The sequence below is a fragment of the Triturus cristatus genome, chromosome 12, assembly GCF_964204655.1.
Source record: "Triturus cristatus chromosome 12, aTriCri1.1, whole genome shotgun sequence".
NCBI classification, from domain to species: Eukaryota; Metazoa; Chordata; class Amphibia; order Caudata; family Salamandridae; genus Triturus; species Triturus cristatus.
The window spans coordinates 589,617,705-589,644,399 of NC_140595.1; the positions used below are offsets into that span (position 1 = coordinate 589,617,705).

Sequence of the window (26,695 nt, forward strand, 5' to 3'; positions counted from 1 at the left end):
CCACCTTATAGACGCAGACCTATTACGCATGTGGTGGGAGTGCCCCAACTTACAGGGATGCAGGAGGGCGGTGGCGGACTCCCTCTCCCAATGTACAGATCGCACCCTTCTCTTCGAGTGGGAGACCTAATCCTACACCTTTACCGCAGAAGCACAAAGCATGGAGTGACATCCTGCTTCCGAGACCTAGGACTTGCAGTGGCTAAGAGGCTGATCACCAGGAAGCGTAAGGCCATGTTGACTTGGGCTAAGGCAGAAAGCATTGCACTGCGCCAAGAGGACACACTGGGCATTTGTAAGACACCAATCGCTACAAGCCGGGCTGCGATATTGGTCGAGCTGCAAAACATTCACAGCACTGAGATAGACATGCTGCCCCAACTAGCAACAATGCCTCAGAACGCAAGCGAGGTGAGGAGGATAGACTGACGGAAATGTAGTTAAGAGTTACTGGCTAGCGGTTCCTGAGCGGCAGCAGAATAGGTAAATTAGCGAAGTACGGCCTTGACAAGAGTGTGACTACAGACCGTACCTCCCGCCGGTGAAACCATGAATCGAGGGCTTTATACTAAATATAGTCATTAAGAATACAAGCCCCGGTGGTATGAAATATATATGCAGCGTCATTAGTATTTACGGATGAATGGAATGTTGTGAGAAGTATACAATTGTAGGAGTGGAACTAGGTATCAGACAATTATTACACTAAGTCCTGAAGAATAGCCAAGAAGGGTAGGCTAGAAACATGTAGACCATTACGTATTCAGAACATTAAATCCATGAATCCTAATTTTTCCCCTGTTTTTTAACCATACCGACTAGGGGCCGGAATAAAGTAGTCATTACCCACTAGCCAGGTATTTTTAAACACCGTCCTTTACTTCACTCCTTCCCTGCAGAATAACCTCCCTCTCATAGTCAAAACTCAGTGCTCCCGCGTAGTTCGTCTGTTCGCAGCATGCCCCGTTTCGTAGCAGTATGGAAAGGACCCTATGATGAAGCATGCCACCAAGAGGTAACCCTGATGGGTGAGGGTTTAACAGAAAACCTTATGTTTTCCCCTGTGAAGGAACAAAAACTTCCCTAAAAGTAAGGTTGGGTCATCTTGTTTTTCTGTATTTTACTGGCTTACTGGCTAGCAGACATGATCGTACAGTATCTAGCGTGAACCTTAGGGCACACCCCAGACTCCTCTTACAAACGAAAGCGAAGGGGACACATCGATAAGGGGGACCAGGAAGAGCTCTAGTTCAGTACATAATCACCTGTTATGTTTTACGTTGTCCCGTTTCATTATTGCCCACCTCCCCCGTTATCAGACTACTACGCAGCAGCCACTCGCTGGGTTGACAGACACTGTATTGTATTGTATAGCAATTACATTTAAATAGCACTTACTACCCCTGACGAGGCGTCAAAGTGCTTTTTCAGTGAGTAGCGCGCTACTTCGGAACCCATAAAAGATTAGTGGTGGATTAGTATCGTGAAATATGAAAGTGATTTGAGCGGTAGATATGTCAGTCAGTTATCTGGATTGAGAAGGATAGTGGAGGGGTAGAAGAGGTGAAAAAGGTTTGCATTTATATAACGCTTGCTACCCTTGATGGGGTGTTGAAGCGCTTTTTCGGCGAGTAGCACGCTACTTCGGAACCCATAAAGGATTAGTTGTGAATTAGTGTAGTGAAATATGAAAGTAATTTGAGTGGTGGATATGTTAGTTATTTGGATTGAGAACAATAGTGGAGGGATAGAAGAGAGAAAAAAGGTTTGCATTTATATAGCGCTTGCTACCCCCGATGGGGTGTTGAGGCGCTTCTTTGTTGAGTAGCACGCTACTCAGGAACCCATAAAGGATTAGCGGGGAACTAGTATAGTGAAATATGAAACTAATTTGAGTGGTGGTTATGTTAGTCAGTTATCTGGATTGAGAAGGATAGTGGAGTGATAGAAAAGGGAAAAAGGGTTGCATTTATATAGCGCTTGCTACCCCTGATGGGGTGTTGAAGTGCTTTTTAGGTGAGTAGCACGCTACTCTGGAACCCATAAAGTATTAGTGGTGAATTAGTATAGTGAAATATGAAAGTAATTTGAGTGGTGTACTAAGATACTAAGTGTCCGTAGATGACATTAATGATCAGTGTGCGCAGCGCATACATATAGGCAGGAGCACGTGCATGTTACTGCTAGAGACACAGACACATCCTGATTGAATCTGTACTGCTATACGCTTTTTATTAAGAAACCAACCAGAATGTCTGATACACAAATGTGATTTATACTGTGTCTGTCTGTATTGGCAACTAAAAACTCAATGAAACAGATTAAAAAAAAAAAAATTAAAAAATGACAGTGTTTAATTGAGTCTCTTAACTTGAGACTCAAATAAAACCTAGAAGCTCACTCCACAGACCGAAGAGGATGGAGGGCAATGAGGAATCTGTGGTAAATAGAGTACACATGAGAAATAGAATGAATGAAGGCAAGTCATTTATTCTCCTGAGGGATCCGTCTGATCACAGATTCCTCAACTTTTCAATAGCAGTACCTAGGGTCTAATGAGTAGACTTCACACCAGGAAATCCTGCAGTAAGGAGCAAGCACAAATATGGGCGCCATCTGATAAAGATGGGTAATACAATGTGATCAGTACTTTTTAGGGTTTTACATTAAACCACGCTTGAAGCTTTACTAACATCCACTCAAGGAAGAGATATAGGGCTAGGCTTGCTCGCAATGATTTTATGTGCTGGTGGGTGCTTTAAAGGGTGAGTGACGTGGGAGGAACTTTTGGTCCCAAGTCGATATTGATATATTTCAACAGGTATAATGCTTGTTGTTATGTCAAAGGACACTGTACTAAAAGTCAAAATGAGAGTGACTGATATTCAAAGACTTACATATGCTTTCTGATGCAACATATTTGATCAATAAGATATTTAAAGACTAAAGACTGAACTTTATTCTCTAGTCTATCGACAGCCAGGGCAATGATTATAATGCTAGGTTTTCAAGGTCATGATTCTGTAGTTCTGCGTCAGGATGATTCTGCAGTTGTTGTATTTTTACAGTCACATTTTTGGAAGTCCAGCATAGAGCATGTTACACTAGTCCAGATTTGTCATTACCCAGAATTTTGTTACAACCAATGACTACAATAAAGTAACAGTATGACCTTCTGTAGTAGTGATAGGTGCAAACATGTAAGCCCTTGACTACAGCGCTGATTTGGGTTGAAAAAGAAATGCTAACCCAAATGCGTTTTGCATTCTTGGAAGCGTGTTGTGGCCTTTTCCACTCTTTGTGGTTATTTAAATTATATGAATTTTAAATTATATGAATTTGTACTCTGTTACACCTAATCTAATGCCATAATGTCCATGTCATGGTTAAGGAAATGTGAGATTATCTTCTGGCCTTCTAGTGACTCCTCCAGTCAGACATGTATCTGGGTGTCATCAGCATATGTGTGAGAAGTTGGCCTGGCATATGCTGTCCACTAGTTATAGGGGACACCTTGAGCCAGTCCAATTCGACTCTTAAGGTGATAGGTTAAAAGACAACCTTTAAAGAAAGCTATCTTAGTGGTAGCTGTGGAGGGCAGCCTTCAGGCTAAGTCTTGAAGGAGTGTTAAGCTTATTGTTTTACCATGGATAACCTCTTGAATGACCAAATGAAAGAGTAGTCCACACAGGTATATATTCAAAATATATGTATTTATTCTAAGAACAAATCCCACTAGTCTCTTGTGAGGCTGGAGGTAAAGATACAATTCGATAAAGCATTTAGACAACAATAAATAGCACTGGAATCACAGGGCCCCGGGGGGGACCAATCCATATATTAAAAAAGTGGTATAAGAACCACGACAGTTCTGCAGACAGTGCCTAGGGCACTTAGGGTCGCTGGCCCCTTACGAAAGCACCCAAGGTAGTGAGGAAGGGGACCCACGGGAGACGGGTGCAGTGTTTAAACTACAGTCGGGATCTCTATTAAACCCTATGGGAAATGTCGCGGTTGGAAATTACAAGAATCTGGACACTTCTTGCAGGAGTTCAAGTTCAGGAGCTTAGAGTTAAGCTTTTGGAGGGCCCACACCCACGACAGTACCGAGGTACCACTGTTACCTGCCCCAGGGAAGCCGGGTGCATAGGTCGGTTTCGATGTCGAGTCGCGATCTCGTTTTCAATGGAAAAAGGTGAAGAACTGCTGCTGGCGTGAAGCGTCGTCGATGTCGTGCAGATTGAAGATGTAGATCTTGAAGGAAAGGACCTGAAAGCAGAGGTGACAGAGTCTGGGTCACTAGCCAGTGACCAGGGAGCTCAGGAGAAAGAGCCCTTCAATGTCGGGTGCTTCCAGGTTGAAGACGGGTAGCTTGGATCACCAGCCACGGGGTCTAGGAGGCTTCAAGGAAGGCCAGCTTCTGGAGGGCAACTGTCCCACGAAGGATGAAGGCCGCTGCGGTGTTAGTGTCCGGATTGAAATGCCAGAAACCGGTCCTAGGAAGCTTGTTTCCGGTCCAGGGAAGGCATGGGTTGGCAGTTCGGGCTGGACTGTTCCCATGAGGCACAGGGTCAGACTGATTTGCATATGGCCGTGTCTGAACTGGGGTGGCAGAGTGGGCTAAAGAACGGTGATGGATCAAACCCAGATATGTTGACTGGGTGTGAGTGTTTGATTGGTTCTGATGCTCCGTCCATCACCACCCCCTTTTGTACCGCTTTGTTCGCCATAAGTTGGCAGGGTATGCTTAGACGTGAGTCCCTTGCTCACTTTGCCACTGGATTCAAGCAAGCCTGGCTGAAGACGGCTGAAATGCCAGAAACCGGTCCTAGGAAGCTTGTTTCCGGTCCAGGGAAGGCATGGCTTGGCAGTTCGAGCTGGACTGTTACCATGAGGCACAGGGTCAGACTGATTTGCATATGGCCATGTCTGAACTGGGGTGGCAGAGTGGGCTAAAGAACGGTGATGGATCAAACCCAGATCTGTTGACTGGGTGTGAGTGTTTGATTGGTTCTGATGCTCCGTCCATCACCACCCCCTTTTGTGCCGCTTTGTTCGCCATAAGTTGGCAGGGTATGCTCAGACGTGAGTCCCTTGCTCACTTTGCCACTGGATTCAAGCAAGCCTGGCTGAAGACGGCTGAAATGCCAGAAAACGGTCCTAGGAAGCTTGTTTCCGGTCCAGGGAAGGCATGGCTTGGCAGTTCGGGCTGGACTGTTCCCATGGGGCACAGGGTCAGACTGATTTGCATATGGCTATGTCTGAACTGGGGTGGCAGAGTGGGCTAAAGAACGATGATGGATCAAACCCAGATCTGTTGACTGGGTGTGAGTGTTTGATTGGTTCTGATGCTCCGTCCATCACCACCCCCTTTTGTACCGCAGTGCCGGATTGGATCCACTAAGCCTTGGCAACCGCAACCCACGCAAGGATCACAAAACAGCTACGGTGCTGACCCACGAGGTCTGAGCGAGGTCTCCAGCGAGGAGACGGTAGAGCAGGCCTGGAGCAACCAGGGGAGCCCTTTAAAGTAAAGATTGACCTCCATTAGGGCCCACCAGTCGAGAGACAAGGGACCGCGGGAGGCGGCAATTTGGAGTGTGTAAAGATGAGCCCACGGGTCGCCGGAGCGGGCTGAAGCGTCGTCCTTTGGCACAAGTAATGCTGAGAGGTTGGCTCAATGATGGGCCAAAGCACAACTTCCCCACTGGTCGGGGTCGTGTGCTGTGCAAGAGGTGGCCGTTGTCCTGGGGTATTGGGGATCTCGGCACCCACGGGGTCCACGGTGCTGAGCTTTGCTGTGCACACTCACTGGCCTCTGGGATGCTTGGAAACCCACCTCAGGGTAGGCAGAAGTCTTCGATGTCCGTAGGAGCAGCGGAGTTCCAACCGGATCACTTGCAGAGTTTCAGGTGCCTGCCAAGCAGGGGGGTAACTCCTTTACCCCAAGGGAGATTTCTTCATTCAGCTGTGCGGCAGCTCGTCGAAGGTTCAAGTCTTTGAAGTCCAAGATTAATCTGAGGCTCTGGGGACCCTGCACCCACCTTTATCCAGAGATTAGGGGAGTGTCTGCATCAGACCCCACCAATGAGAGTTCAGGCGGGAAAGGGTGGCTACATCCTCTTCCCTTTGTGTGTTTTCCCGCCTGGGCAGGGGACAGGATGCCCCTGAACCGGTTCTAGGCAGTGTATGCAGAAGTAGGCACTGGAGAAGCCTACGTGCAAGTTTGAAAGACATCCTATGGTGCACCCACCCAGTTCCAATCCACATAGTCTGTCTGGGGAGGTGGGAACACCTCCCTGCAACAAGATCCCTATTGTCCAGCTGCCGTGGCTGGAGTTCTGCCCAGCAACAGGGAGCCAGAGTCGTGTGGGTGGCGGGTAGCATCCATTTTGTACTACGTGTGCACTTTTAAATTGGTGTCTAAAATCTGCCGCTTTTACCATGTCACCCCTCTAGCAGGGGGGGAATCATGCCCTCACTCTTATGGCTGGATTGGGGGTATGATTCCTCGATGTTTGACACCAAACATGACATGGTTCTGTGCAGCCACTCTCAAGTTGTCACGCTATCGCGATTACTTATAATGCGGTTAAGAGTATATGGTATGGCTGCACTACAAACAACCCAGCAATAGTTTTAATGAAGGTTGCAGGGGGGCCCTACTCAGGTAGGGGTTCCCCCTCACACATATCTCAGCACCCTGCCTTGTAGGATCAGCAAGGCCGCCTTAGGGGTGACCTATGAGGATATATGTGTTGTATATAGGTGGGATACAGGATACCTATATCCCTGTAAGGGGTGCAAGCACCACCTTACCCAGACTACAGTAGTGGTCTGGTGGTGTCAGTTTGTATGGCTGTCCTAGGGGTGGCACAATAAGTGCTGCAGCCCCTGGTAGGCCTCTGAGGGACCCATGCCCTGGGTACCTAGGGTACCATCTACAAGGGGCTGATAGGGTGTCCTCAGTATCCAATTGGTATGTACCTAGGGTACTCACATCAGTTTAGAGAGGAAGCAGATAGGCTGGGGTCCTGGATAGCAGGATCCCAGCCAGACTAGTCAAAAACCATTCAAACACCAGGAAACAAAATGGGGGCAACCATACAGTCAGATTCCACCTTCCTACAATATGTTTCAGAGAATGCCCCATTTTGTCCAAAAACATGAGCTTGGGGATGCATGTAGAACCTGAATAGTAATCAAGAGTGAGCAGAGCCTTGGGGTACTCAATTAGATGCTTTCCTAGTAGATTATAGTGCCTTGTTTTAAAAGAACATCCATTTGATAGTTTTTGAGGTTTGGTGAGATAATTCCCCCTAATTCTATTGGTAGTCTTAGTTTCTTTATGGCAATTATAGAGCATTTGTTTTGCCAAAGGAAAAATAGTATCTAATTTGTGTAGGAAGTCTTAATAGAGCTATAACGTGCCCATACTTAGTCGGCAGCTTCACAATATAGGTTACCATCATTTTAATGGTTTCAATCCTTCCCCGCCTGGATAAAAATTTCAGGGACAAATTATCTAGTAAGTTTGTGATTTTTTTAAAGTGTTTACGAGTCATTATGACTAATGGTACAAGGCTGTTTGAGAATTCAATTCTCTGGTATTTTATATAATAACGTTATCAAGACAGACCAGGTTCACGCAATAATACATCTTTCGTTCCCAAATTGTTTAATAATTGTACTTCAGAATTATCACAATAGAGAGTGTAACCAGAAAAGAAGGTTAATACTTATATGGTGTTCATAAGAGCCTCAATTGATTGAGGTGCGTCCCTTAGTAACAATTAATATATCATCTGCATATGCCGCAGTCTTCACAGTCAGGTCCTTAAATTTAAAGCACAAAATTTCTCATTGGTTCTAATGTTATACAGTCGTAATTCTAGGGCTAGGAGGAACAAAGTTGGGGAGAAAAGGCAGCCTTCCTCGGTACCTTAGTCTGCAATTAAATAAATCTGGTAATATATCTCCAACTCTAACTACAAGATACCTTATCAAATGCCTTTTCAGTGTTGAGTGTAATGCCCTCTGTTGGCGAGGAAGCAGCTTGAGCTTTTTAAATAGCATAACATAGGACCCTCGTATTGTCACTTGAGAGACTATTGTTATAAGAGGCCAACTAGGGATGGATTAATTATATTAAATTTAAAATGTTCCAATCTGTTATCTAATACCTTTGCATATATTATGCAGTGTAAACTAAATATATATATATAAATTAAGGATATCAGTCTATAGCTTTTGGGTAGAAGAGGTATTTACATTCTGTTGGTATAATTGTTATTATTGCCTGTGCAGCTGTACCACTTATAATTCATAAGCGAATTAGGTGTTGTGAGGTGAAATGGTGCATGGTATGGAGTTAGTCTTGATGCGGTTACCGTGGTGAGGACTTTTTGGTTTCTCTTATGGGTGGAAAATAACTTGTCTAAGCAATGAGATTTCATTCATTAGCTTGAATAGATAGTGTCAGTAGGCATTTATTTTTACAGATGTAAAAGAGTATGAGATCGGGGGGGACAAGAACTACTTTACAGTGGACAGGGCACAAAAGGTATGAAAGGGAGGGAACAAAAGAAAATATATAGGAGAGAAGAAAGAGCTATGAAAGAGAAGTACGAAAGTGAGGAAACAAGACCTTCTTTGCAAACTGAAGTAGGAACATAATGGAGGAACCAGGGTGTAGGAATCAAGGAAAGGGGATGAACCAGGAACAGTGGAGAGGTGAAGGAGGAAGGAGCAGGAGCCATAAAGAAGGAGCCTGAGACAGGGTAAAAGAGCCAGGGTGGACTGGAAGGACCAAAATGAACAGACCACAAGTCTTGGTAGAATGGTATATCAGAGGGATAGGAATCATGGGTACACAAGGAAGGAGCAGAAGGCAGGAAAGAGGAGGCAGTGGTGGATCACATTAGCAGGCGGTGAGATGGAGGAATGGGGGAAGAGTATGGGGTAGAGGGGCAGAGCTGGAATGGGAGAGTGGGAAGAGATGGAGCAGTAGAAGTAGGTTGGAGGACAAGGTATGGGGAGAACTATTTGATCGGAGAAAGGGCCAGGAAGTAACAGTAGGGTACAAGATGCAGGAGTGTATAATAGATGAGCAGTAGGATGGGATGCACTACAGTATGATAGGAACTACAGAGTGCTATGTAAATAGAGTAAGGAATTGTAAAAGGGGGGAACGGAACAATAATACAGGTTTGAAAAGCAAATGGAAAACAATAAAGAATACCGCAAAATGTGGGCACTGTTTAAGGAGCCATGGCAACATGAAAGCCAAGTATGATAATGGAAGAACATGAAGTAGGCAGGAAGAAAGTTACTGATAGAAGAGCTAAAGGAGGTTTTTGGGAAAAATATGACTAGAACAAATGCCTGAGCATTGAAAAAGACTGAACACCAGCAATGGAAAAAAGGTTATAATATCTGCAGAGGAAAGGGAACAAGATATAGAGAAGATAGGGAAAGGAACCTAGGGAAGAGAGGGAAACATCCTAGGGAAGAGATGGGACAAGGAATTTTGCATTGTAGAGAGAATAAAAAATACTATACAGTGGAGAAAAAAAACAAGAGCTATTGTACAGAACAGTGAACAAGAACTACTGCTTAGAAAAGCAGGAATGTAACAATGTGAATTGAAGCAAAGACAAAGGAAAGGAGGGGCTGGGGTGTTACATGAGAGAATAATAAATATTATATGAAGGAGAGGAAAAGCAAAAAAAGAACAAGAGCTATTGTACACAACAGAGGGGATAACAGCTGCTGACAATGAGAGAAAACGAGGTCTGAGAACACAGGAAACAAATACTACTGTTTTGATGAGAGGAGACAAGAACTATTCTTTGGAAGTGTGGGAAAAAGCTACTATTTGGGTGATGCAAACGAGCTACTTTATGGTAGAAATGGAATGAAAGCTACTCTGTGGAAGAGGAAACAGTACCAACTGTAGGAGAGATGGGGCAATAAGTATGTAGGGGAGATAGGGAACAAACACTACAGCATAGAAGAGAATGTTTAATCAGAAATCTGATGTCTGAGCCTTATTATACACGTGATTGCATACATGTTAACATGTGATGCGCTGTTCTGTACAAACATTTATTTGAATGCATATATGTAAGTAAATATCGTGTGCAACTAGATACTTTAGTAAAAATGTAGTTCTCTGGCCTGAGGGAAGGATGTGCAAATAGAGAACACATGGATTTGATGGCACTGGTGCAGATAAGCAAAGAACGGAAGAATCCTGAATAACAGACTTCTGAGTTATCTCGACATTTCTGAGGATGAAAGAGATTCTCTGCAGTCCAGACTGAAGGAGTGGGTTCCTTGAGCTGTCCTATCTTCAGAGGGTCCACCTCTTTTCCACTTGCTCGTCTTTCATTACTTGCAATGAGCTTGATCTTCTTCAGGTTCAAGAATATCAATGAAGAGCCCATTAAAAGTTACTTACCTGTAACCGGAGTTCTCCTTCATGTGAACCTTCAATCAATTCATGAACTACCCACCCGCCTTTCGAGGGAGACCTGAGAACTGACATGGGTGTCTTGTTTCCTTTAAGATCACGATGTAGATTTAACATGAACACCCTCTTAACTGACAAAAGGAGCGTTCTTGGAAGGCCAGCCTAGCTGCTAAAGGCACGGTACAGTTATTCTCTCTGTAAAGCTATGTAGTTTATCTGTCCGTTTCCTTTCATTGTAACAAAGAAGGGTTAAAAGGTTTGAGGCAGCTGTCACAAGATTGTCATTTAAAAAGTTTGATTGCATTCTTTAAGAAGGAAGAAACAAAGCCTTTAGAAAGGCATGTTCTGAAAGTTTTCAGGTGCTGCATGACCCCATGCATTTGAAGAGCTATTGAGTGTTCAATAATATCAGTGAAGATCCCTAAGGGAGACCTCAGTAATTACTCTGTGTAGCTCAATCCAATTTACACAATCTATTACCCACACATTTCTGTTCAAGAAATCTAGAATCACACCGTTCCTAGGTTTTTTACCCTAATAACTATGCTGGATTCTGCTCTACCCCACTTCACAGCGTGTTTATAACGTTATCAAGATCTTTCAATGTTACATTAAACTAATAACAAGAGTTATGTGCATATCTTTTCATAGACCATCTGGCCCCCTCTATGCATGCCCAGCTAGATCACGCTAGCTCACTATTTTCTGACACCTCATTCTGTATAAGAGAATGATAGATAAAAAACAAATTCAGCAGCTGGGATATGATTTAAGACACCTGCAACGTGCACAGCACCTGGTTCACGATCTTCATTGGTGTTTAGTGTGAAGCAGAATTACCTTAAAGCTTCTATTCCTGGTAAGAATGGTGGTTTATGGAAATTTGATTAACAGATACGCCTCCTAAATCATCAGATGTGATTCAGCAACAGTTCACATATAGTTGTGACTAGGATCAAACCTATCTAAGCAACTGTCCACCTCTGAAACTTCATAAGTTGGTTAACTCAATAGTGTTCAGGAAAGCCATCACTGCAGAGTTTACATACAAGTGACTTGAAAGGTGTCTGCAAACAGCAGTCACACCACGGCACGTGTAACAGATGAAGCATGTTGGCACCACTGTTTGACCTTGGGTAGCGGACATTCGTATTTTTCTATGTATGGCAATGGGTTGCATTTTCCATGAGATCACACTCTTGTCTGTAGATTAAAGCAGAGAACTTTTTTTTTATTTTTTTCAGGAATATTCACATCTCATGACTAGATAGCCACCCTATTCTTCTGTGAATGGATATGGCCTTTGACATCCTACAAGGTCAGAGTTATCTCACACTTCAGCTCAACCACCTTTAAATGTCTCTTTTACAGCTATTTAAACCCCTTTCATTTTAAATATTCTAATCTATAATATCTTGCTCCTGTCTTTCAGGCTTGGTCTATTTCACTAACAGGTGCTCTGCTATCCCTCTAACCCTCACTGCAATGTGTGCTTCACCATTACTGAAACGCTCCTTTTATCTAATTCATCTCTCCTCTCTCCACCTTCTTCTCATCCTCCTTTCACATATATATTCCTTTGCATCCCAGAGTCTCACCACTCTCCTTCTCATCTCTTCCAACATGTCCTTCTTCTTTACCACAGCTCCCACTATCTTACCAGTCTCTAAAATCGGAATCTCTTACTGCCCGTCTGACAGCTCAACCAACCTCGATGTTAATAGTCAACATAACTTAAATAAACCTACCATGAAATAAGGAATTTTCAAAACAAACATCATTGATCCGACAATTTCAGTTTCTTTTACATTTAAAGAACTCACCATTCCTTCCTTCCAGGTGAGGGATGCTGATGATGTTTGTAGACGAACAACAGTGTCATCAGTATCTTGGACCTGTGCGAAACAAAATACCACATGTCATTATGTGGCACTTGCCTCTCTATGCCTCTCAGCAGTTGACTTTCACTTTTTTCCTCCTCTGCATTGCCCACCAATTCATTAGTTATTTTCCACTCGGTTTTCCAACACTTCCTGCTATATTACTGTCCGTACAAATCCCTGCCATATTATCTTTCCTCTTATATAATTTTACCTTCAGCTTCCACTGCTTCTTCCAAATTTTTCTTTGCTATTTTCCAACATGCTTCTACTACCAACAGCTACTATAATATTCTCTCGTCATTTTCTACCAATTCCTGCTATATTTATTTTGCCTTCTGTTTCCACCAGTACTTGTGTGCTCTTCTTTTCGATACTTTTCTTGACAGCTGGTTTTATTCTCGTAGAAGTCATTACAGTTGCATATTCTATAAGTGATTTTCGTTCAAGTTAATCTCTAAGGATTTGTATCCAAGGCCCCGATATATGATTATACTGGTCGCAAGAAGCAGTTGCCATTTGTGATCAGTAATTTTTGACCAGTATTGAACTTTGTGAATCAACGTATGTACTTCTAGGTCAGGTCGTAAAATTCTGAATTGTGGTGGGTTGCGATCAAACCTACCTTAACTTACCTCATTAATATTCATGAGATGGTCGCAAATTGTGACCCACTTAGATTGGACAAAATCACAGGGATGGATGCCTGCAAGGGACAGCAGACCACAATTTCTGCTAAAAGAAGCAAGCATCTTTTAAAATAACTACAAGGGTTTGCTGACTGTTGGCAGTGATCCCAACGGCTATTGCTTACTGTCTCTAAAATGTTTACATAAATTCACAAAGGGGAACAGGTCAACGGAGGACACCTTTACTCTTTGTGAATCAGTTACTACTCCAACTTGGAAATCATTAACTTTTCAATGATTTGCAACAGGAATTACAGTCACAAAACACTGATATCGATTCGGTATTTGGAGAGGACACCTAAAAAACACCCCTTTCAAATACTGAATCAATATCTAGCAACAGTCACATTTTAGGTGTCAGTGAAACTTTACATTTGAAAGAAGAGCAATAGAGACAGGCGGCAGGGGCCGAAGGAGCCTGAAAGGAGCGAGTGGGGGAGGAACGGCGGGCACTAGAGATCAAAGCAGGCCTAGATTTGGAGTAGAGAAATCGAAAGTGGATGAGGAAGAATATCCTACTGCCTGATTAAAGGACCCCACTCAGGCCGCAGGTCTGTAGTAACTCCACTCCAACCCAAGGCAGCGAGAGCCTGGAGGCATCTGCATGTTTTCTACTCCGGAAGGAAAATGTCATGGTATTTTGCAGGGATACAAGGATACTTTGTTCACAGGAGCTTTGCGCTACTATGCGTCAGCCACGACTGACGACATACCCTGTCTTGGTGGTCCACCTCCACCTCTACCCGTCCAAACTCTGCTTTGCCGTGCTACTATTTCTCTACTCCCTTCTCCCCCATCATGGTCTTACGGGTGTGTCAGAAGTACACTACCTACCTGATCCACACTGGGAAACCAGCGGGACCCCCCCCCCCCCTTCCACTCCACTCACCCTGCAGATCAGACACACCAAGCGCGATTGAACTACAAACTCATTTTCAGTTTTACCTTAATATATTTTGTATTTAGTTAATTCACACCAGACTATTGTATTTGTTGTTTTTCTCACTTCCATCATTTTCTTTCCCTTACCTTTGACCTTTTTTGTCCCTCTTACCGACATATTCCCCACAATATGTATATATTTTAAACTTTTGTACATTAAGGTCCGAATGCAGCAAATCTATTTGAAGTTCATCACTGGATACAGGACGTTTCTGAGGATGAGATGTGACAGGGCACAACCATTTCTTTCCCAGTGTTGATGGATTATCAGAATTATTTATTGGAAATTTTATATAAAGTGAACCATATATAGATGACCGGTCTAAAGGCTTTCATTTGGCAGAGACTGCCTGCCTACCGCCTTCCTGCTTCTAGACATTTTAGTAAGATGCGGGAGACAAGGTGTTTTCTGTGTGTATACAGATAGTCGGAATAACCCTGTGTGAAATGTTTCACAGAAGACTGATTGGGCTACGCAGTAACACCTCCTTTGCTTTCTGAGCCAGTCGATATACCGTGTGCGTTTGAGCAAGAGGGTACAGACATCTGTTTTGGGTGCTTTATGTGATTTCATCCTAGTGGTAGTGATGGTGAAGGAGGTGATTGTCTGTCAGGCGGCAGATTCGCATGCATTATGGCCCCTTCATGTCTTGAATTGTGTTTGGTCTTTTGGTTCAAGCGACACCTGCACAGAGGCATCAGCCAGCTTCGCGTTGCACTGTCGGATTGTTCGGTCTCATGCCCACAGGTTGGGGGGCATATCCTAGCTTAACATTTTGTAGAGAGCACATTGGAGTGGGGAGGTTTCTTTTTCAAGTAGCTTTCTCAGGCTGCTCTCGAAATAGGATGTTGGAGCCTGGCTGTGTCATCGGTTCTGGAGTAGCAATCAGGCACAGACAAAGGACAGGCCTGGACTAGAAACGTTGTCACCGTGAAAACACACGCAATCCCGCCCTTCATGTTTAAACACACAGGATGGGGGGAATGCTTGCAATAAGTCTAACCACTGGCAATCGCTCGGGTGGCATTACAACTGATGGTCCTTTTGCCCATCATGCCACCTCAGTTTGAGCCCAGCAATATGCGAATCAGTCATGACCTGCGCCAATAAATAAAGTCCAGCCCAAACTACTAGGCCAGGACCTCCTTCATCTAGTGGGTGAAGAATAATTGGTTGGAATGCTAACCTGAGCGATTGCCAGCAGTTAGACTTTTTGCAATCATTTCTCTCGTCACATTTTGTACGTATTATGTACCACCCTTGCCATCCACCAAATGAGAGTGCTCAGGAAGCCTAATCTCCCTCTTGTCACTTCAGTGTCTGGGTCCCATCTCTCCAGCTACAGCAATACAGGCAATAGTCTACCATTGTCTGGAAAGAACGATTCCTTGTGTTTAAATCGGTGCGTGTTCAAAAGCGAATCAAATGCTTCTAGTCTCTTCAAATCTATGCAACAGCCTTCTACAACAGCTCACTGGAAAATTGCTGGATTCATCCAACTTGAAAAGTAAGTTTTCCAAGGCACCATACAGCTCCAGGATGCTTTGCGTCCAGTCCTGATGAAGTCCCATAATGATGTTTCATAGTCACCACAACTCTTGAGGTTCGAAACGCTGATGATCGAATTAGATTGCCTGTACTAAATATAAAGTCCGGCACACATCAGAGAAGTTGTAATATACTGCTCTTGGTAACTGAGACTTACAAACTTGATTATTCTGGACAGGCTCACCATAGCATTTCTCTGAATTGACTCTTTGAAGTCAAATTTTGTTCTCACATAATCAGTTACAGTTTTTCACTTGATGCACTGCACAAGCACCTTCGCTTTGCACTTATGAAGCAGCCTTCATAAATAAATGTTGTAATTCTAATTTAAAACTGTTTGAATATATCAAAAGATGAGCAACAGACCCATGCACGTTTTGTCATTTTATGCTCTAGAGTGTAAGAGATTTATACCTTAAATATGCAATTACTAAGCAACTGTTGTTACAAAACTTACTTGGCTCCAACAGAACCAATTATCTTTTTATACTAAATGGTACCCAGGTTCTGACGAATATAGGGTTACCCCATTATAGCTTAATGGTTTATTTATTGGAGGGTTATTGGATTTTAGGATTTTTTTTTACTTTTATATATTTTATAATTCTCTATAGTCTATTTTTTACATTTAAGTTTGTTAATTTGATTAAACATGTAAATGTATTTATAGATTATTTAAAATTGATCATTCTTTTAACTGCTAATTGGTTACTTAAATTATTGATTATGTAGATTACATAATTGTTTTAGAGACTATTTATATTCATTTATCATATTATGTTTTAGTATCTGCATATAGTAGTTGATTTTATAGTATTTTTTAATGAATGTGTACAATTAATTGTTTTTCAGTGTTCTTATGGGTGCTGAGGTTTTAGGGTAGTAGGGTGGAAAGTGTTTTAAATATACACTTTTCAATCTTTTCAATTGGAAAATACTTTTTAATACTTCATTAAATACCTTAATATTTTGAACACAATCTTCATTACATTTATACACATTATGTAACTTTAACAATATTATACATGTTCCCTGTCTCTGACTTCACTTACTTGGTTGTCCCTGAGGATTGCGCTGCCTGCCTGACATTGTTTCTTGCTGCCTGCCACCTGTTGCTGTCCCGGTCTCCCGCCGCTGCACTTCCATCTCGTGCGGCCGCAGTGGGGAGACCGGCTGCCAAAAAACCACAAGACCCAGGTGCCCCAGCGGTCACGAATCACGTGACCGAGCGTTTCGCGCCAGGAGGCGCTTCAAATCACGGTGCTGCTGCGGCAGAGCGGGTTCCCTGTCTCTGACTTCACTTACTTGGTTGTCCCTGAGGATTGCGCTGCCTGCCTGACATTGTTTCTTGCTGCCTGCCACCTGTTGCTGTCCCGGTCTCCCGCCGCTGCACTTCCATCTCGTGCGGCCGCAGTGGGGAGACCGGCTGCCAAAAAACCACAAGACCCAGGTGCCCCAGCGGTCACGAATCACGTGACCGAGCGTTTCGCGCCAGGAGGCGCTTCAAATCACGGTGCTGCTGCGGCAGAGCGGGTTCCCTGTCTCTGACTTCACTTACTTGGTTGTCCCTGAGGATTGCGCTGCCTGCCTGACATTGTTTCTTGCTGCCTGCCACCTGTTGCTGTCCCGGTCTCCCGCCGCTGCACTTCCATCTCGTGCGGCCGCAGTGGGGAGACCGGCTGCCAAAAAACCACAAGACCCAGGTGCCCCAGCGGTCACGAATCACGTGACCGAGCGTTTCGCGCCAGGAGGCGCTTCAAATCACGGTGCTGCTGCGGCAGAGCGGGTTCCCTGTCTCTGACTTCACTTACTTGGTTGTCCCTGAGGATTGCGCTGCCTGCCTGACATTGTTTCTTGCTGCCTGCCACCTGTTGCTGTCCCGGTCTCCCGCCGCTGCACTTCCATCTCGTGCGGCCGCAGTGGGGAGACCGGCTGCCAAAAAACCACAAGACCCAGGTGCCCCAGCGGTCACGAATCACGTGACCGAGCGTTTCGCGCCAGGAGGCGCTTCAAATCACGGTGCTGCTCCCGCGTCGCGGGATCGCGCGCGGGTAGCGCCGGGAGAAGCCCGGGACAAGGGCGGGACCGTCTGTGGCCGTCCGGGGCCGGAGGAGGCTGGGCTGGGGCCCACTCCCTAAAATCTACTGAGGTACATCCCTGCTCAACCAGGTCCCTATTGACAAGGTATCACTGTATCATTGTTGTACCGTCTAGGAGACTGATCTGGCACCTGACTAATGGGGAAAAAAGCCATCATGAAGAAACGATCTATAGAAATGCAGAATAAAGGCAGTAAGGTCCCCCTGCCGAGCTTGACTGCGATCGATAGGATGTTGCAGAAAACGATAGGCGTTGTTGTAACCGCCATAGAGAGCACAGAGAGGCGCTTATCACTTCCCCCTAATATGCGCCTAGCTTCGCTAAACCCTTCCTCTGACGAACAGCCAATAGTCTCACCTGGATCTACATTTCTGGACTCTTATGTAGGTCTCCCAGGAGTTGAGGGTAGCCGCAACATCCCTTTTTTAAATAATCCTCCCCCCGTAACATCATTATCTGCAACAAGTGTAACTAGTGCGCAACACATACCAATCACACAGCACCAGGATACATTTGCAGAGATATACGATCCAGTAACCAATCCAGTGGTCTTGGAGGACTCAGCCCTCTCCCTATGTACGTCATTGAACAAGAGTGAGAGCCTTATAGTTTTAGATAGGTCCCCACCCTTGCCAGCAAATGGGAATATTTGCCACCATAATCAAAATGACACGAGGCCATATAGAGAGCCACCCCTAACGAGCAAAACCCCTCTGCTCAAAACAACTAATAGACGTATTGTTAATCGAGTAAGAACTGGTGGGGCTTCGAAGAGGAAAATAATAGAAGCTGTACAAAAAGGGAGGGAACCTAAACTATTTAAAACCCAAGATTCGGAAATCCCTAAGCAAAGACCTCCCATAAAAAAAAGGATACCTGTAAGGCCCAATGATAACCAAGGGCGTTCTACTAAAACTATCACTACAGGTAGTCCTACTGGAACCATAACTCCTGCTTCTAATGAGGGTGTCTATGGGTCATTGGCACACATAGAGCACATCGTTAGGTCAATGATTTTGCCAGTCCTTGAAAGGATTAAATTGGTAGACGAAAAGCTGGAGAAACTGGGACAGTTAACTCTTGATAACTTTACTTCCCTAAAGAACCTGATAAAGGTAGAAGTTAGAGGGAGAACAGAGGACCTACCTTCCTCCTATGTTGATTCGGCAAACACTATAAGTGTTGGAAGTGCTGTAAGTACAGGACTCACAGTTCAATCAACAAAGGTACTAAATTGCAAAGGGCTGAATTGTAACCAACAAAAGTTAGTAAAACGTGCTAAAACTCCAACATCTAGTGCAGGGAAGCTTACGAAGGGAAAAGCTGCTATACCACAAAGCACAGAAAAAACAACAAATAAGCACGTAGGAAGTATAAAAACTCCTTCAGTAACAATTGACTTACCACCAGATTCGTTGCCCTACACAATTGTACTTACTGGCGTCCCTGAATTGAAAAATGGGAAAGTAGAATCCTACCAAGAGCTAAAGAATAAAGTGTTATTCTGGTTGAATACTAACAGGCCGATCCCTAGACACTTAAACGGGGAGATACTGTTTGTCAGAAGGGTTGGCTGGATAGGTAGGAAAGCAAAAGACATACAAGGAGACACGATTATAGTCAACTTCAGAGATAGAAATGTAGTGGCACTAGTTTGTAACGATGAATACTACAATGACAAGGGCCCTATTAGAATAAAAAATCTTAATTATTTTTACAGTGAGAAGGCTACCCGTACATATAAATGCCGGGCAAGCACGGCATATGAAGTTACGCCGTGGGGGCCTGTCAACTTTTTCAACATACCCATAAATAATCGCTTCTCTGAGCTATATGGGTTAGATGAGACAAATTGACTTGATGTAAGTTACGATAAAGAGGATGATATTATTGCTAAATCCATTAAGGCAACTATGGATGGATGTAACACTAGGGACATAGCCAAACAGGATAACAACCTAATCCTGCAAACAGAAGTGGAGAATATCAATTCACCAATAATAAGAACTGGTGATGTTACAAATATAGACTTGGGCCAACCTGACAGTACTAGGGAAGTTGTGGTCAAGTTAATCTCTTGGAATATTGCTGGTATAAAGAAAAATCTGTCTGACCCTGCTTGGCACAATTATATCAGCAAAGCGGACCTTATCTTGTTCCAAGAAACATGGGGGGTAGAACACTCTTTTAAAGTAGGGTACAGGTCATTCCATATAGCAGCATCACACTTAAATAAAGGTAGACCGTCTGGCGGTTTGATAATCTGGGCAAGAATCACGCTGGGTATTGACTTTACACAAGTGGATTCCAATAGCCCTGATATTTTGGCTATAAAATTTAATGACGCTAAAGGACGGGCAATGTGTATTATTAATATTTACAACAGACCCCATCCGTCAAATAAGGAATCAGATACAATAGCCCAACTAGATGGTTTTATCCGCAGTTTAGACCACAAAACTATGTTGATTATAGGAGGAGACCTTAATAGGAGTTTTGAACCCATTACGGGGCTAGATGATATCCATGGCGAAGAAGACAAGGCCTATGACATCCCTAGCATTGACGCAAATTACATAACACCGTGCACAAATGGCTCATTGCAGATGTTAACATTGACTATGGAACATGGCCTACGCTCCTGTAACGGCCGACTCCCTTCTGATTGCCCAAGTAAACCGACCTTTGAAAGAGGTTGCTCTACTAGCCATCTTGACTACATACTGGTCTCCTTGAATCTATGGCCAATGCTCATAGATTTGAATGTGGATAACCGTACTGAAAGTGACCACTTTCCTCTTTCTTTGACTATCACTGGCTCATTGTTTACACTCCCTAAGGTACTGACACCTAGTGATTATATTTCCACTTATGAGCCCTTGGAGTCCAACAATTGCAGGTCTCTAAAATGGCCTGCTGTAATGGCCAATGTCGATACAATTAGAGAAATCTATGCACTCTACGTAAAATTTATGTCGCCCTTAGATAACATTAACACTGAGGAACGCTCGGTATCATTAGTACATAGGAATCTGATGCAGCAACTTAGGAAAGTCCTCTCAAAAGAGGTTAATATAGGCCAAGCCTGTCGGAATAACCGGCCTAAGGAGAGCCTTTGGTATAACAAAGCCTGCCGGCAGGCTAAACTAGAACTAATAAAGGCCATAAAAGGGAAGCAAATAAATATCTTGAGAGAAAAAAGAAAATTTTATAAAAACACTATTTTAATTGCAAAAAGATCTTGGGATGAACAAGTTTGGGTAGATTTACTTCAAGCTTGTAAATCAAAAGATCAAACGTTATTCTGGAACCTTATAGCTAAGGGCACCAAAGAAGGTGTGCAATCCAGAGATAGGTTTCTAGAAGAAAAGGTCTGGGTCAAACACTTCTCCTCATTATACTTATGTGTAGGGGAGGAGGAAGTAATGACAAACGAATACCCAGGGCAAAACACTTGTGATTCAACGCTAACATTTAGCTTGGCAGATACCATACTAGCCATTAATTTAGTTAAACAAGGCAAAGCCCCAGGACCAGACAAAATTCCTGGGGACCTCTGGAAACACGAGAATAATCTGTGGGCACCCTATATTAATCTACTTAGTAATGACATCGCAAGAGGTGCCCCAATTCCAGAAACCTGGCAGGGTGCAGAAATCGTGACCATTTTTAAGAAGGGGGATAGATCCAATCCATCAAATTACAGACCTATCAGTTTGATAGATGTCTTGCAAAAAATTTATGCGCGCCAACTCCTTAATAAATTGAATATGTGGATCGAGGATCATTTTATTTTCACCAAATACCAGGCAGGTTTCAGAGCCAAAATTAGTACAGTAGACCAGGTTTTTAGATTTTTATGTTTAATATGGAAATATATCAACATAAGGAAATCCCATCTATACGTAGCCTTCGTGGATCTTAAAGCGGCCTTCGATTTGGTTCCCAGGGGGCAGTTATGGAAAAGGCTGAGGGATATGGGCGCCCCCGGGGAGATCTGCCACCAATTGATTAGGCTACACGAAGGTAACTATGCAAGAGTAAGGTGGGGGCCAAATGGAGAGCTATCGGAGAGAATAAATATAAAGAGAGGTGTCCGACAAGGTTGTGTTTTGGCACCAACTCTTTTTTCTCTCTACGTAAATGACATCCCTGAAACCCTCTTGGGCTGCGAGCATGACTCTCCCAAGTTGTGTGGTCAAGCCGTTCCGGCCTTATTATTTGCGGATGACACGATTTTAATCTCCCAAACACCTAATGGTCTACAAAATCTTTTGAATAAATTTCGGGAATACTGCTTGGACAAAAACCTTGAAATTAATGCTTCTAAAACGAAAGTTATGGCGATTAACCCCCACAGAGGGTTTAACAAAGTTTTTAATGTAAATAAGGAAAAGATTGAACAAGTGAATAATTTTAAATATCTGGGTATCACCCTTGACACCAAAATGAACTGGAAACCCCAAATAGAAAAATCGAGGTTAACATTAATACAAAATAAAGCCCCTATAATTAGGAAGTTTAAAAGTAGCCCTATTAAAGCAATATCACCTGCAATTGAACTTTTTAAATATAAAGTTCAATCAGCCACCCTATATGGGGCAGAACTATGGGGCCATGTACCACGAGATTCTTTTTCAGTCCAAGAAAATAGTTTTTTGAGGCAACTCTTAGCGATTCCGGGCTGTACCCCTCTTGTCCCGCTATTTTGGGATTTGAATATACGTCACTTGGACGATCAAGCTCATTTACGCCCACTATTGTATTGGGTGCGCCTGTGGTCAACTGATGAGCTTGCAGACTATAGAGACGCACTGAAGGAAATAATCCAAATAAAGAATGCTACTCAGTTGGTTTGGTTAGCGTATATTGAAAACTGGTTTACAAAGCTGGGCTTACGCAACTTTTGGACAGATCCGGATTCACTAACCAATTCTTCTAAAAAATTGCTGAAGGTCACATATTGGGACTATATTAATAACTCTGTTTTATATAACCCCAAACTTGGACCACTGACCCTAAAATTTTTAAATTTTAAATGTGGAAGCAAATTCGAAAACTTTATGGATGAAATTGAACCCCCTCTGGCTAAATCACTGTATTTAAAGTATCGCTATGGTATTTTGCAACTTAGCTCTAGAACATCAAAATGGGCGCCCAATAATAATAATAATAAATCAGATCTGTGCAAATTGTGCCATATGGACGTTAAGGAGGATGAGACCCATGTTCTTTTCATATGCCCTGCATATATGCGGCCAAGGATAAAATGGATCAAACCTATTTGTTTAAACTTGGGTCTTCGTCGTATCCAGGATGGGGAAAGAATATTTAAGGGCGACTCATCACAGAGGATAGTATTTAGCCTGAGTCGTTTTTTATTTAGTGTTGCGATAATTAGGAAAAGGAATGGTCAAAAAATGTAATGGTATCATCATTAAGCCTGGTTCTTAAAAAAATTTTTAAAAAAAAATAATCCCTTTTTTTATCCCTATTTTAAAACATTGTGTATAAATTGATATTTAAAAATTTTTTATACTGTATATTGTATTTATGTATGGATTATTTGTTCCCACCAGAAATGCTGCATTTTTGTCATAATGATTGTTTTTATTGTACGGTACTCTTTTATGGTTATTATAACCGAAATAAAGAATTGAATTGAATTAATACATTAGTTGAAATAGAGGTTATGAATTATTAATATTTTTTTAATTTAGGAGTGGGAATAGTAAATCTAATCCTTTGAGTTTCAAACACCTGCCCCACTTTGGCTCCAAAGTCCAACACTTTCCGTAAGTTGGAGTGGAACTAGTAAATATTATCCCTTCAAAGAACAAAAAAGTCCCTACTGTTGCTTAGTTTGAAGTGGGAATAGTCAATCTGACCTCTCCAAATTTTAAATATTTTTGTTTATTTCATTTTTTCTAAACTGATTTTGTGATTTCATTTTAAAATGTACTTTAGTTTGCATTTTATTTTTTCATTGTATATATTGGAGTAATTTTTGTTAAATTATGTTTTAGTTTTGATAATGTTATTGTTCATGTTTATGGTTTTATAATTTTAGCATATCGTGTTTTTTCATTATTTTAAGATATAAAATGAATTTATATATTTTCTAAATTATATGTATATTTTGGTATGTATGTATTGCTATTTATATAGCGCAAACCTAGAAATGATTACCGGGGGGGGGGGGGGGGGGTGGCAGGACTGGGAGACTATCTAAAAGAACGCGTACATTGGTGGCCTGAGGCGTCAAGATGGCGGTCGCACTCTAAGAGTACTCCGGACCCCCTCCGTCATCCACCTAGCATCCGCCCGTTTACAACTGCCATCGGATCCCTTGACATACCTGCTGAGGCTCCCTGCCCCACCAGCATTGCCCGATTCCTTTTGCTGGCGGATAGGAGCCTCCACGGCCTCACTTTGTTCCCCTTCCTCCCAAGGTCCCAGATGGCGGCCTCCTCGGCGCATTGCCCTTGGGCCTGACATCTATGCCCTGACGGTTCGTCGCCTGGCTCCGCTCAGCCGCTCTGGTCCCCTTGTTCCTCCCCATTGCCTGGGACTTACCCTTGGCCCGCGCCTTGTGCCAGTGACTGACTGCGGCACCCGGGTTCCCGGGGCCGCGGCGGGGAGCTCGCCTCCCGTGTGGACGGAGCCGGAGGACGGCCGGAGGCGGGCACAGCCCAGCCGCGCTGGCGCCTGCATCCTGCACCCAGCGCTTGTCTGCTGCCTCCGTGGGGGCTCGGTCTGGGATTCCATCAACAGTATCTGCCTGGTGAGTGGAGGTCGGGGGGCACCCCCTGTCCCTGGGCCTGGAGGTATGAGGGCCGTCCTGGTCGGCCAAAGACTGCGCTTCGCCCTTCGGCGTTGCGGCCCGCCGGGCCTGAGGGGAGGCTCAGACTTTAAGCCCCTGATGTGGCCCTGCGACTAGCGGGTCCCGGCCCGGCCCTGTCCCGACCCGACCTGAGCCCTCCTGCTTTCCCTGGTTCGTCTCTGCCTCTGGGGTTTCTGACTTCTGGGAGGTCCCTCGTGGCCTCCTTCAACGGACCTTCGGTGGGGGGGCTGGGGATCGGCTACCGGGCCGGGTGGCTGTGCAGGGAGGCGATGTTGGCGCTCCCGCCCCCTCCTCCTCCCCTCACGGACTCGCCTTCCTCTCTACCCCCCTTTGTGTCTGCGCCTACCTGGGGGATCTCCTAACCAGCACCCGCCCTGTGCGGGAGGATCCATGGAATTCGGCTGCCGTTGCCGGGTGGTGGTGTGAGGGGTGGGCTCCCCCTTCCAACTCTTGCTGGGGCGCCCCTCTCTGTCCTGTTTCTTCCTGGGACTGGAAGTGGAGAGGTCGTCCTGGCCTGTTGAGAGTTGCGCTTCAGCCCTGGAACGCTCGGGCCCACTGGATCCGTTGGAGGGCCCATACTCCTGGCAGCTCACTGACACGAATCGGCTGCTCAGTGGACGCCCGCTCCGGCCTGACTTGGACCCTCCTGGCCCCCTCGGCCCGGGGCGGTGCTGCGGCCTCCTCTTTGCCTCTGAGAGATGCTGACTTCTGGGGGAGAGGGGGCTCCCTCGTGGCCTTCCCCAACAGAGCATCAGCAAGTGGGATTGGAGGCTGGGGACCGGCTACCGTGTCGGGTGGCGAGGCGGAGGGGCGTTGCTTGCTCCTGCCCCCCCCCCCATCCTTCGTTGACTTCCCCTTCTCCCCGCGCCACACATCGCTTTTGGGGATGTCTTCCTGAGGATGACGCTCAGTGCGGACGAAGTAGACCTGTCTGGCTGGCCTGCCCTGTGCCAGACCCCCACCAGCGGTGGGACCCCGGACCGGGCTCTTCCTCTTCTCCCCCTCGGCCTACTCCACTGGTCCGGGAACCTCTCCACAACTGTGTGGCCTTTTCTCGGCCGTCATTGTGAGGCAGCGCGGGCCCGGGTGCGCGCCTCCTCCATCACTCCTCGCCGACCTGCCTGCGCCCTGGTGTTTGGAGCTCGCTATTTGCCCTCAGCTGCCTCCACCGAACGGCGCCGGCCCTTGCAGGCTCATACTGGCTGGCCCTTGCAGCTCAGGGGGACCTGGGAGGATTTGAGGATTGAGGCCCGGGCCCGATTATTGACGGTCTGGATGTCGGCTCCCTCCCTCTCTGGGATTGCGGATTACCTCCCACTGCCCGTTCAGCAGCGGAGCTCCCATCCTCGATAAAGATGGGCAGGGACCGTGGCCCAAAGAAGACTGCCCCACAGACCCAGACTAAAATGAACCAATACACCACCAATGACCGGGACACTGGAGGGGAGGCATCAAACACCCCTGGCCCTGCCGTGGGGGAATCTCTCCACTATCCTCCAGGTAATCGGCGCCTCGCAGACCTCGGTGGAGAACAAGATTGGCGAGGTGATGGTGGACATGGCCCTAATTCGTCAGGACCTGCGCAATGCTACGGCCCGGATCTCCGAGGCGGAGTCGCACATCTCCACGGCCGAGGACGATATAGGTCAGCTCAAGACTCAGGGGACCCGTCTCCAAACTCAGACCTTCACCGACGGGCCGAGGACGCCGGAAACAGGTCAAGGAGGAACAACTTACACCTCATACAATTTCCCGAAGGGGTCGAACAGGGTTGAACTGACACATTCGTGGAGACCTGGGTGAGATCCTGGATGCCCGGGGAGTCCCTCTCTCTGTGGTTCGCTGTCGAGCGTATCCATCGCTCCTTGGCTCCCCGGCCCCCACCTGGGTCTCCGCCGCGGTCCATCATCATGAGAGTCCTCCACTTCCATGACAGGGTCCAGTATCTTACCAAAACAACAAGATCCTGCTCTTTTTGGACTATACCAAAGAGGTGCAGGCCCAACGACAAACTTATGACGACGTCAAGCAGAAACTCCGCAACCTGGGTTTCAGGTATGGTCTCCTCTTCCCGGCCCGGCTCAGAGTTGTTTTTCAAGATAAGACAATTTTCTGTGATACCCCTCAAGCGGCCTGGACCTGGCTTATGGAGGAGCGCCCTCACCGGACTCGTCCTGCCTCTCCCCCTGTTCAGCGTGAGCCCACGCAGCCTCAACC

At 45.0% G+C, this 26,695-nt stretch overlaps 1 protein-coding gene across 1 annotated transcript in view; it reads right to left on the reverse strand.

The window, feature by feature from the left end:
• Positions 1 to 26,695, reverse strand: part of PMFBP1 (polyamine modulated factor 1 binding protein 1) — a 2,019,859-nt gene that overhangs the window by 1,572,870 nt on the left and 420,294 nt on the right. Inside the window, exon 9 of the mRNA XM_085636957.1 lies at positions 12,298 to 12,369. Within this exon, the coding sequence (XP_085493083.1) occupies positions 12,298 to 12,369 (72 nt within the window). The remainder of the gene's footprint in view (positions 1 to 12,297; positions 12,370 to 26,695) is intronic.